Raw genomic sequence first — 12,217 nt, forward strand, 5'->3', positions numbered from 1 at the left:
TTCTCTTCTCATAATTTATTTGTTTGTGGGTGTCTCCGGGGTCTGTTGAAAAGCACACCTGATCCCAAGAGGCTCCGAGAATTGAAACATTGATTCAGTGCTTGTATGACAGCAGACAAGAAAAATGTATTGCTCAAAAACACATCCAGGTCTTAAAGAATATTAGGCTGCAATGACAGATATATGACATTTCAAAATAGTGCTTAGAAACACTAAACTTCTGTGGAGAATCAGTATTACAGCTAGTTACCTCCAGAAAAAAAAGCTTTTACTAACTATCAAGTGCACTGATGACTCTGTTCCTCCAAACATGGAGTCTTCCAGTTGACCCTGAGTAACACATTTAGAGACTGACCTAGTGTTAACAGCCAAAAGGACTCTTTCCAGGCTTTTTGCACCTCTTCACACCCTCTCCTTTTCCTTCTCCCATGAGACCCAAAGAACAGAAACCTAGTTTAGCGTTTTAATAGTTTTCCACGCCATGCACCTCCAAAGGTCAGGAGAAGGACATCAGCAGCATGGCCGGGTTCCTCTTAAAAGCAAGGCTGGAACCACAGAGCACAAGGCATATTTAGATCAACTTTGGCGAAACATGAAAGCACAATCCCTTCTATTGGGTCCTCCACCTAATTATGGCATGTGCCCTCGTTCCCTTCGTAAATTGTCCTCTGCGTCTGGTGTCATGGAGAGTGGTTTTTATTGTGCTCGTTAGATAACAGGCTGGTGATATTGTGGCTATGGTGTTGTAATGGGCCTTGATTAGCTACAGAAATAGATTTGTGTGAATGGCATGTAGCTGGATACCTCACTGACACAAAATTAACATTAGTGTCAATTAAATTTTAATCAGAGCAATACGCTGCAGATGGGAATGAGACCAGGAGTGTACATTAAAACAACAAGCTCTGTGATTAGATGGCTGGATCATTCTCTCAGTTGTTAAAGATAAATCTCCTATGCTTTACCGAAGCCTACGCTCATTCCTTCTTCTATCCCCACTCCTTAGCCTCTGCGTTTTTCCCCATCTATTTTTCTTTCTATGCTCCAACTCACCTGGTTCAGCCTAGATAGTCTCCTGAATACTCATACTGCTTAATCGTCATAGAACATAAATTGAATGCATTTCTAGCAGTCTCCATCCTTTGCTAAAAAATAACTAAATAAATAAATAAATCATTTTGAAGTTGCTTTTGCACTGGTGCCAGATTTATAAATTATTTGGTGTGAATCTTATTCTTTGATTAACATCCATCAAATAAAATGCTAAAAAAAAAATATGCAAATCTATAAATTAATACATTTATATTTTAAAATAATATATTTTTTCACCAGATCACAATAGACATTACTACAACGTTTTGTATTATCTAAAACAATTTAGAGTTACATTTTCAGTAAAACAAACAATTTCATGACTTGCAAAATTAATATTTCTGATCCTAAATTTTGATTGGCTGAGCCACGTTTGAAGCTTTTGTAAAATTCTCTATAAGCACAAAACACTCCCTCTCTCACACATGTAGATACTCCACGTCTCTATATCCCTCGAACGCACTGGCTCTCTACCATGCAACCATCTCCACACGAAATCAATTGCCAGCTCTCGGCTTTTTCTCCTCATACGGCCCTTTTTTTCTTTCCCCTCTTACAAATCTATGCATCTTCTTCTCCTCCACAATCACTCTCCTCACATCTACCCCCGCCTTCAAAACACTTTTCCCAGCACAAATCTCTCTCAAATTCGCTGGCAGTCCACCTCCTCTGTCTCAGGCGAACAGGTATAGGGTTTTTGAAATGAGATGAGACAAATGATATTTATGGATTTGCCGTGGTGCGCGAGGAGCCTAAGCTGAGGCCATCACTGAGCCCATTGTCTGCGCACATGTGATTCTTAATGTGCTCCATTTGATTTAATGTCTACGATAGGTAGGATGAGGAGAAACTAGGTCACAAGTGTCCTTACTTTTTTAAATAATAAGGCGAGACTAGAGAGTGTGTGTGCGTGTCTAAGTGCGTAGAAGGCTTCAAAAAAGAAAAAAGACTGAGGTGGGAGGGAGTCTAATTCAGAGAGAGAAATGGCGTTTACAGGGCAAGCGGGAACCGAGCGAGGACTGGTGAAGACGAAGACGAAGCAATGGCAGGAGTGGGTGATAGCGCTGGCAGCTAACGAGAGAACGAGTCTGTGATTGCCTCTCAGCACCCGTGGTGACACTCTTCTGATAGGCAGAACAAGTGAAAAAGAGAAAGAAGGTATTTATATTGCTAAAGCTCCGTGTATTCTTTTTCTCCTCCCCAGTGGCGATTCTAGACTTTTTTAATAGGGGTGGCCTTAGTGGAGCACTGATTAATTCAAGGGTGGCATCATAAAATCATGCATCAAACACCATACTCATAAATTGAAGGACAAAGGCTGTACTCTTACATTAAATTTATTTTTATTTGAATAAAATCAAATATAAATAAACAAACATCTCAAACATAAAAATACACCTTCAAGACTTTTTGTTTTTACAATAACAACTCAAACATAATATCTTTGGCCATCTATTTCTATAGCTGTTAATATCCAAAATCCAAGTTCTCGGCTAAATACTATTTATTCATGGAACAATGAATTACAATTTGTTTGACCATCTATATATTGTTGTTAAAACAACTGAATGCGCCGATTTTTGTGTGAGCTGGCGAAAACCTTGATAAAGTCATCCATATTTAAAGCTTTTGCTCTCCTGGATTCAATACTTAACACACCTAAGTGGCTAAGCCTACCATCAACCATGGTGGTCCTTAAGTGTGTCTTTATTAGCTTCAGGGCTGAGAAGCTCCGTTCACAGCCTGCAGTACTCACTGGGATGGCTGTGGCAACCTTGCAAAGCCTAAAGAGGTCAGGGAACACCTCTTTATAGGGTTCCAAAAATACAGTGAAGTCTGTAACACTTCCCAATTGTACTGCCCCACTGTCCATCTTTCTCTTTACAACCCTTCTGGCCTGATGCAGCTCATGGGTCAAGTCCTCTTGATCACTGCCATACAAATCACCTAATTGTAAGACTTGAACCTTGTCTAGGAATGTACAGCTTTGAGGGTTCAGTGCCTGTATCCCATTCATGAGTACACAGTTTGACTTTGAAAACCTTCTGTCCATCTCACTCATGATGCAATCTAGGATTGGGTACAGTAACCTTTGCCTAAATGAGTTTTTGTCCTCATCACCCCTGCGTAGGCCTATAGTACAAGTTATATGAGACCCACCCAGTTTTGAGCTTACTCTCTGTTCTCTCTTTTTTGTGACATTTTCAACTGCTACATTACACAGCTTGGCTGTATCAGATATTTCTTGCCACAAATCATGTGCAAATGTCTCGTTCCTGTACTCCTGAAATGTAGCATGAAGTGATTCAATCAAATCAACTGCTATGGCTAAGTCAAGTGAGGGGGCCTGTAGCAGGTCAGAGAGTCGCTTTGTGGTTCCAAGGAGTTTTTGGAAAGTTGTCAGTAAGGCTATGAATGTAAGGTCAATCTGTGCTAATAAACCTCGAGCATCAACAGATCTGTCCCCATTGTCCTCTGAACTGATCAGCTCAAGAACATGCAGGACGGCTGGTAATCTATCCAATAAGTTCCTGCAAGCCACTGCTCTACACGCCCATCGTGTATCACTCAGTTTTTGCAACTCTCTGCATTGGCCACCATACATATCTTTTTGAACCTCCATCCATTTTTGATGTACATAGGACCCGGTCATATACACATAGAGTCTTTGGAGGAGGGTGAAGAAACAATCTACCTCTGCCACTGACTTCACGGTGTCCACTAAGACTAGATTCAGGCAGTGGGCATTACAGTGGACATAAAATGCCTGTTTAGCCTCTGCCTGAATTCTGGCTGCCACACCCGAGTGTTTCCCACTCATCACAGCTGCTCCATCATAGCCTTGCCCAATCAGGTTCTCCTTGTAATTGAGCCCATATTTTTCAAGGCATTGTATGATTTTATCACTAAGTCCCTTAGCATCCAAATCCTGAGCATGCTGAAAATCAAGGAAACTTTCATGTATAGCCCCACTGTAGTAATACCTCACTACCAACGACAGTTGCTCCTTTTTCTGGAGGTCTTTGCTTTCATCTGCAATTACTGAGAAAACCTCACTCTCCTTCACCTCCTTTACAATGTCATCCCTCACCATGTTTGCAAGACACTCCAGAATTTCATTCTGATGGTTCCAGATGTGTACTTTGCATTCCCCTTTTCCCTCATTTTCTCACTTATAAGGGCATCATGATTAGCAATCACAGTTAGAGTTTCTATGAAATTCCCCCTATTGTCAGAGTCCTCTGACTCCCGGTGGCCCCTCTGAGCCTGCTTCTGAGTTGCTGTTAACAACAGAACCTCTGCAATTGTTTTTATGTATCTCCTGTTCTCCTCAACTTTTCTTTTGTACTCTTGATCGATTAAATCCATTAACCCAGAATCAGACAGCATACGATTCTTATATTCTCTCCAAGCAAACATTGCATTAACGTGACTGTCAGACCGGTCATGCAATGTAAGGCCTCCATCTTTATACAGCGCTTTCTTCCAATGTGAAAAACCTGCCTGGGACGTAAATACTGATTCTGACGCTGAAGGGAGTGAGAAATGTCTACATGCATAACAGTAAGCTGAATCTTTGCTAACAGAATACTCTAACCAAGAATACTTGCTGTACCACTGCGGGTTGAATGCCCTTCTTTTCTGACCTTGTGTGGTCTTGGGAAACATCCTCAGCACAGGTTGAGTTGGATCTGCTGCCCTTGATTGGGAGATATCTGGAAAGAACAAAAGTAATTCAGCAAATCATACAAACATGTTTTTTCTATATATATTTTAACCAGGATAAAACATACAGTACACACCATGAGGTCCAGGGGTTGGGTTTGTAGCTGCACGTGGACAACCAGTGAGACAAGATGATGATGATGGACCTAAATTTAAATGTAAAATACATTTTGTTGTATTAACTAAAACAAGTGCAATTCAATCAAATATAGCTGATATGTCATACCCTTATAAGGATCTGAAGTGTCTCCAGCACCCTTGTCTGAATCTGAAATAGCATTTAGAATGATTTCACTTAGATGCCAAAACATTTTTATTTTGTGTAGGCTAAATAAAAATGCTGTTAAGATTGTTTTTCCAAATACATAGCCTATTAAATCAATGATACCATAAAATCTAATTCTAGATTTTACATACCCAGGTCATCAGGTGAAGCTGCTAGCTCAGTCGCTTCACCCTGCCTGTCATCATACTGATCTGACTCGCTAACATTATCTGAACCACTGCTGGTACTGCTAACTTCAGCTGCTCTGATCAGTTCACTGTCTTCATCAGGTTTGCTTTTCTTGCTAACGAAGAACTGTTGGATATTCTGGTTCCTTTTCATACTGCAATGAAGTCAGATTTCATTCAGAACAGTCCAACCAACCCCTAGGCTACATAAACACCAATTAAATACTTTTTTTTCCCATTTACATTATTAGTAATTATTACTTACATTATTATTAGAAATTGAAATGAAACAAACGTGGAATGGCACAATGCACAACAAAAGAATGTATTATTTACAATTAATTACACATAATTAAAGCTTAATAAAAGGCCACATCTGACCTGTGAGCTAAACTGTTACTATTTATAAAGTTTAAACGATATAGACTACTCTTTCATGTCATTACTGCATTGTTAATGTGCAAGTCGAATTCAGTGCCTGTCACTTTAAGGCCCTGACGGCCTTGATTCTCACGGTTTAAACTAAATTGTTGTTGTGCATTGTGCATAAGGATATGTGGATGAAATTAATTATGTTTTCCATGTCGTTTGTTAAAATAAATGCTCTAAAGCCTAACAACTCGAAGAAAATCTGTCTTGGATTACAGGAGATGCTGTAAGTGTCTTGTAATGATAATTTCTATGATTTTGGAAACACAAATAACTATCTCCAGATGTAAATGGTTGCATATCCTATTACTCAAATTCAACTAAACCCACCAGTAGGCTAGACCTTAATTTCACAGCATAGGTATGTTAGCAACACAGCTTGAAAACATTGACTGTATAGCCTATAGAACAAACAAAAACGAAACCTTACGTGGAATTTATCTGGGAATATATAGCCTAAAGCCTAATTTCCTGAAGGTAAGGGCGAGCTATGGCGTGTTTAATTTGGTTAAAATATAATGTAGGCTACGTTTTTTGCACAAAATTGCGTCTGCTAATGATAAATCTTTAAATGCTTTTTTACAAAAGTAGCCAACAGTTAATGACCTAGCAGATGTCGACTGAGTAGGCAGGTAACTTACAGTAGATAAATTACCTTAACGTTACATGACGTGATTCAACAGACGTGATACTGGGCTGTGTGTGCGATTAGATATCAAGGCAGATGTGATGGGTAAATAGATATCTTTGCGTGCTAGCACAAGTAACGTAAATACTGCTGTACACTCACATGCTAAAAAAACAATAAGCCATGTATCGTTGGTTAGCTTATGTCAAACACTTGCTACTTACATTTCTGAGTTCTGGTGTCTGACTGCCAAAGCTCCCGCGCTGATTTAAAGGCAGCAAAGTGCGTCAACAAAGGTTCCGCCTTTGACCACGTTAATGGCCAATCGTAGAGTAGGATTTTGGGGTGGCACCTGGGGTGGCCAATCGAATCTCAGGGGTGGCGTGGGCCACCCCAAGCCACCCCTCTGGCTCCGCCCCTGCTCCTCCCATCCATTCTACTCCAGGGATATCCACAACAAGCCCTGCTGCTGATTGCTCTCGGCCATTTCTCCACACAAGTTCCACTTTCGGAAAGTCTGTGCTCTCTCTCTCTGCCTCGATGACGGTAAATTGCTGGAGCTCTTGATTGCGAGATGCTAGTTAGCTTTTAGCTTTGAGATCCTCACAGTGTAATAGTCTTTGTTGGCGTGATTGCATTGAGGGGGCTTTGACAGATATGTTTTTTTTATAGGCCACTTGGGTTGGATTCTCAAGGAGAGTGGTTTAAACTTCACGATGTGATTACCTCAGCATCTAATGTGCCGTAAAACTTCTCTGACCTGAGTTACTTCTGCAGCAGTCTCATGTAGCCAGGGCTTTCACTAAACCACATAAAGCCCATATTGGAACACATTCTGGCAAACTTAGACAGGAAGAGACAGTCTGGTCAGTCTGACCACTTAACTGTTTAAATACTTTTTATTAATATGTTACTATTTATAAAGTTTAAACGATATAGACTACTCTTTCATGTCATTACTGCATTGTTAATGTGCAAGTCGAATTCAGTGCCTGTCACTTTAAGGCCCTGACGGCCTTGATTCTCACGGTTTAAACTAAATTGTTGTTGTGCATTGTGCATAAGGATATGTGGATGAAATTAATTATGTTTTCCATGTCGTTTGTTAAAATAAATGCTCTAAAGCCTAACAACTCGAAGAAAATCTGTCTTGGATTACAGGAGATGCTGTAAGTGTCTTGTAATGATAATTTCTATGATTTTGGAAACACAAATAACTATCTCCAGATGTATAGCCTATAGAACAAGGCAGATGTGATGGGTAAATAGATATCTTTGCGTGCTAGCACAAGTAACGTAAATACTGCTGTACACTCACATGCTAAAAAAACAATAAGCCATGTATCGTTGGTTAGCTTATGTCAAACACTTGCTACTTACATTTCTGAGTTCTGGTGTCTGACTGCCAAAGCTCCCGCGCTGATTTAAAGGCAGCAAAGTGCGTCAACAAAGGTTCCGCCTTTGACCACGTTAATGGCCAATCGTAGAGTAGGATTTTGGGGTGGCACCTGGGGTGGCCAATCGAATCTCAGGGGTGGCGTGGGCCACCCCAAGCCACCCCTCTGGCTCCGCCCCTGCTCCTCCCATCCATTCTACTCCAGGGATATCCACAACAAGCCCTGCTGCTGATTGCTCTCGGCCATTTCTCCACACAAGTTCCACTTTCGGAAAGTCTGTGCTCTCTCTCTCTGCCTCGATGACGGTAAATTGCTGGAGCTCTTGATTGCGAGATGCTAGTTAGCTTTTAGCTTTGAGATCCTCACAGTGTAATAGTCTTTGTTGGCGTGATTGCATTGAGGGGGCTTTGACAGATATGTTTTTTTTATAGGCCACTTGGGTTGGATTCTCAAGGAGAGTGGTTTAAACTTCACGATGTGATTACCTCAGCATCTAATGTGCCGTAAAACTTCTCTGACCTGAGTTACTTCTGCAGCAGTCTCATGTAGCCAGGGCTTTCACTAAACCACATAAAGCCCATATTGGAACACATTCTGGCAAACTTAGACAGGAAGAGACAGTCTGGTCAGTCTGACCACTTAACTGTTTAAATACTTTTTATTAATATGGAGGGCCAAATTGAAAAATAGCCTGACTTTTTACCATCATCATAAATCCTGGTGCACACTGTTCTAGGGGCCTTTCACACAGAACATGCCTTTTTTTTTCATTTTAAATAGTGATAACAGCAAGACATGCTTTTATGACAAAAAAGTAACACAACAAAAAATGTGCAATGGTGCAACATGTTCTGTGTGAATTGGCCTTTAAAAAGATGGTGCCGGTATGATTTTATCATGAAGAACACAAGTTATATATAAGAAAATGTTGTCAGTGTGGGCAGTATTGATTGCCAGAGACAACATACAAATATACAAACCAAAAATATTACAGATTAAATATAACAAGAGCACATGAATTAAATTAATCAAGCAAAATTCCATGAAATAATAATAATAATAATAAATGTCAGTTGTGATTTCATGGTGACTTTAACTCTGAAAACAATCACAAATTATGTTGTGCTCGAAGACATCTTGTTAACTTGATCTCACTGCCAAAGAAATCTTGAACATCTTTCAAAAATTGTGATTTCTTTTAATTAGCATATTAGCATAATATAGACTAAACATGGAATTTATTTGAGACAAACAACAGTGTATACAGCAAGCATTTATCAACATTCCTATTAGTTCTGGAACAACATTTCTATCAATGATCTAGATTTTAAGGTTGTGTAAGTCTAGGGTTTAGGCTTCAACAAGGCTCACTCAACAATAATAAATCAACATCAATAATATACAGCATTACTAATGGTCAGAACTATGCTTTTCTGACAGGAATGTTGATTCAGGAACACTTGCTACTTGGCAAAACCACTGTCACTTTGTAAATCCCCAGTCAGCAGATATTCAGTGGTACTGAGCTATAGGTACAGATATGTGATCGTGTACTCTTAGCACTAGTCATCTTTCAGCAGGCCACTCTGTTGTACTCCTGCTCACATTACTTCACACTTGGGCTTTAATGTAACATTTTGCTTGAAGCATGTGTGTGTTGGTGAGGAGTCTGTAATGATGCATTTTTGCCCTGAGTGTGTGTTTGATTGACAGACGGGTGTTTGGCTTAAAAACACGCTGCAGTAATTAGCCCGGCACAAGAGCATCTGGTCCTGGCGTACACCTGCTCCTATTGTACTGTGAGTATCTGTTTGTGTGCATGGGCAATATTGTTATTCAGATCATACTGGCTAATAACTTTATGCTCCTAGCTCACTTAATTAATTGTTGAAATGTACCTGTGCTTCATAACAATAATTCACAATAGAGATAGGCCAAAAAAAAAGTGTCCTCATGTAGAGCTGCTTCCTTATTGTTTTGATGATAACAATAATAATAATATAAACTTACTTATATTAATTTTTATTTTGTACTGTCAATCCTAAAAAAAGAACACTGAACATTATAGTGGACAATAGCATTGTCACAAAAGCACAAAAACAACCCAACCCATGGTGTGGATACACACACACTGAGAATATTGGAGTGTGAAAATACATTTCAGCATGTGTTCACCTGGAGGCATGTGTTTACCCAGGTGCGGTCTGCTTAACCTGTCTGTTTTAATTGTGAAAAAAAAGAGACTCTATGAGTGTTAACTATCGACATGCTCACATAAACGGTCACTAATACCTCAAAGCTATGTTTCAAAAACAAAAAAAGCTAAAGAGCATTTGATGTTTATTGTATGCGGATTAAGATCAATGCTATTATTACATCATTAAGCTGTTGTGTATCAGACATTTTTGGGATTTAAAAAAAAATATATATACATATTAATAATATTGATTGTAATATTGTCTAACAGACACAATACAGTATGCTGAGAAAACAAAATGCATCAGTGAATGCTTACTTTTGTCTATTTGTCAGCGACTTAGAATCCGGTCAAGTCGAGTCCTTCTAGGATGCCAGGCCGTAGCTGTTTGTAATTCCTGATCAAGTAAAAAGATTCAATACAAACAAAAATATAACTGATCATTTGTGTGCTGCGTAGATTTTTTATTTTTTTTTTACTTCCGGACACCTGCTGTTGGGCTCCTTTATGAGAAAACTGTTTGTTTTCCACATCACCGACTGATAGGTCAGAACAAGCATAATAATCACAGAACTATTAGATGTCTCATTAACAACTGTTTACAGAGAGAATTAAACTTGAAAGTCACCAGTTGTTTTACAGAACAAATACACACATGGCCCTTTAAAGATTGTGTTCTCTTTGATTTCAGGCAAATCACTGTACAGTGAGGCATATTTTCTTTCTTAAAACACAGAGGACCAAATCGTGTGTGTTCACTACAACTACTGTTAGTTGATAGAGACATCGTGTCTATAGTGACAGATCAGACTGTCCTCTATCTGTGTGCCAAATTTTATAACTTTCCCACAAGTGATTCTAAGAGCTGCCGTAGGCTTCCAGAGTGGAAGAAGAAGAAGAAACTTTGGTGCTTGGCCCTTAATAATGACAAACACTCATCCAAAATGCTAATGGAGCACTTTCTCAAGGCCTCCTTGAGTCAAACACCTCATATCTACTTCTATCTAACAAACAGTATAACAGAATTAAAGCCCAGTGAGGCCAGTAGAAGCCAAGCAAGGTAGCTTAGCGTATTGTAACGTCACCTTTAGTTCTGTTTGCGTACCAGCACAGATGGCAGTACGGAGAGGAGGCCGCCGCCCATAACACTAACGGAAACACACCTTTAATGCGTCGGCGGAACACTACAGATGGTGACAGAGAGGAGGCCATAGCCCTCAAGCTGAGACAAGATGCCTGCCGGAGATCAGACTGCACTAATGTGACTCAGAGATGGTGATCAGTCAAGCACAGTAGCACACAAAAGACACACACTTGAGATTAAGTTCAGTCGAGTGTTACGGGTATCGTTGACCATGCCGTGGTGGAACAGATCACACAGTGGAGCTTTATCCTCTTCCACCCTGAAGACACACACGCACACACCACACACACACACTGATCTGACGTTTTAAACTGTGACTTCCATCTGTGATAATAGCTTAAAGGTATGCTGAAGGTGAACTTTGACAAAAAGCAAACCCTTCCTCGCTCTATTCATACACATGGCATTTTTCCCATTTCTGTTATTCTTGAAAAGCTTTTTACTTAGTTGGCACAGTTCTGCCGTGCTTTAACTTTCATTGCCAGTACCCTTTACTGGGGTTTTACACAAATGCACTGACACTCATTCGTTTTCTTTGACACATACTTTGCATACTGTAGCCTGGCATAACACCAAAGTGTTTCTGACAACATCAAAAGCAGTCGGCGATGCGTAAAGTCTTGACAGGGTAATATAACCTCTCTGCCTCTGTTTAACCTCTGGAAACTGGGCTAAGCTATGTACACTACCGCCGATCCCGTACACGTCAATCTCGATGCTTCGTTTTCACTTCGTTGTCTTTTTTGGTGGTGTTTAATACCACTGGCACATGCTTTAACACAGTATTCTTAAGAACACAGTATTCTCACCATCCCAGGCAATGGAATAACGTGCCTGTGGTGACATTTCTGCTAAATTACATTTTGTTGCCTGTTGCATATTTCGCAACCCTTTCAAAATGAAATGTCAACTGAGTGTAGCTAAAAGCGCATTCAATTTTATCTGAAACAGGTGAATGTGAATCTGGAAATAGTTTATGACATTAGTTGCTGTACACTTTAAATTACATTTCTGGTGAGAGGTGGTAAAATGTAAAATTGAATTTGAAAGTAATATAATACCGACACTAAACCCTACCCTAAATCTAACCAAAAGTGTTAACAAGCAGTTAACATATGTAATAACGTATTTGCTGACGAAACCATGGTATT

General features: G+C 39.7%; 1 protein-coding gene across 2 annotated transcripts; it reads right to left on the minus strand.

Annotated features, from left to right (window-relative positions):
- Positions 1-2,062: 2,062 nt before the first annotated feature.
- On the minus strand, positions 2,063-8,162 carry LOC113105762 (zinc finger MYM-type protein 1-like). 2 transcript variants are annotated; one of them, XM_026267041.1, is made up of 4 exons: positions 6,553-8,162; positions 5,045-5,086; positions 4,896-4,964; positions 2,063-4,808 (listed from the first exon to the last, which is right to left on the minus strand). In XM_026267041.1, exon 4 carries the CDS (start codon positions 4,184-4,186, stop codon positions 2,648-2,650), a length of 1,539 nt encoding a protein of 512 aa, XP_026122826.1. In that variant the 5' UTR covers positions 4,187-4,808; positions 4,896-4,964; positions 5,045-5,086; positions 6,553-8,162; the 3' UTR covers positions 2,063-2,647. The 2 variants fall into 2 exon arrangements, with proteins under 2 accessions (XP_026122826.1, XP_026122834.1); XM_026267049.1 differs by lacking the exon at positions 5,045-5,086.
- Between the last annotated feature and the right edge of the window lie 4,055 nt (positions 8,163-12,217).

Source organism: Carassius auratus, chromosome 1 (assembly GCF_003368295.1).
Source record: "Carassius auratus strain Wakin chromosome 1, ASM336829v1, whole genome shotgun sequence".
In the NCBI taxonomy this organism is placed as follows: domain Eukaryota; kingdom Metazoa; phylum Chordata; class Actinopteri; order Cypriniformes; family Cyprinidae; genus Carassius; species Carassius auratus.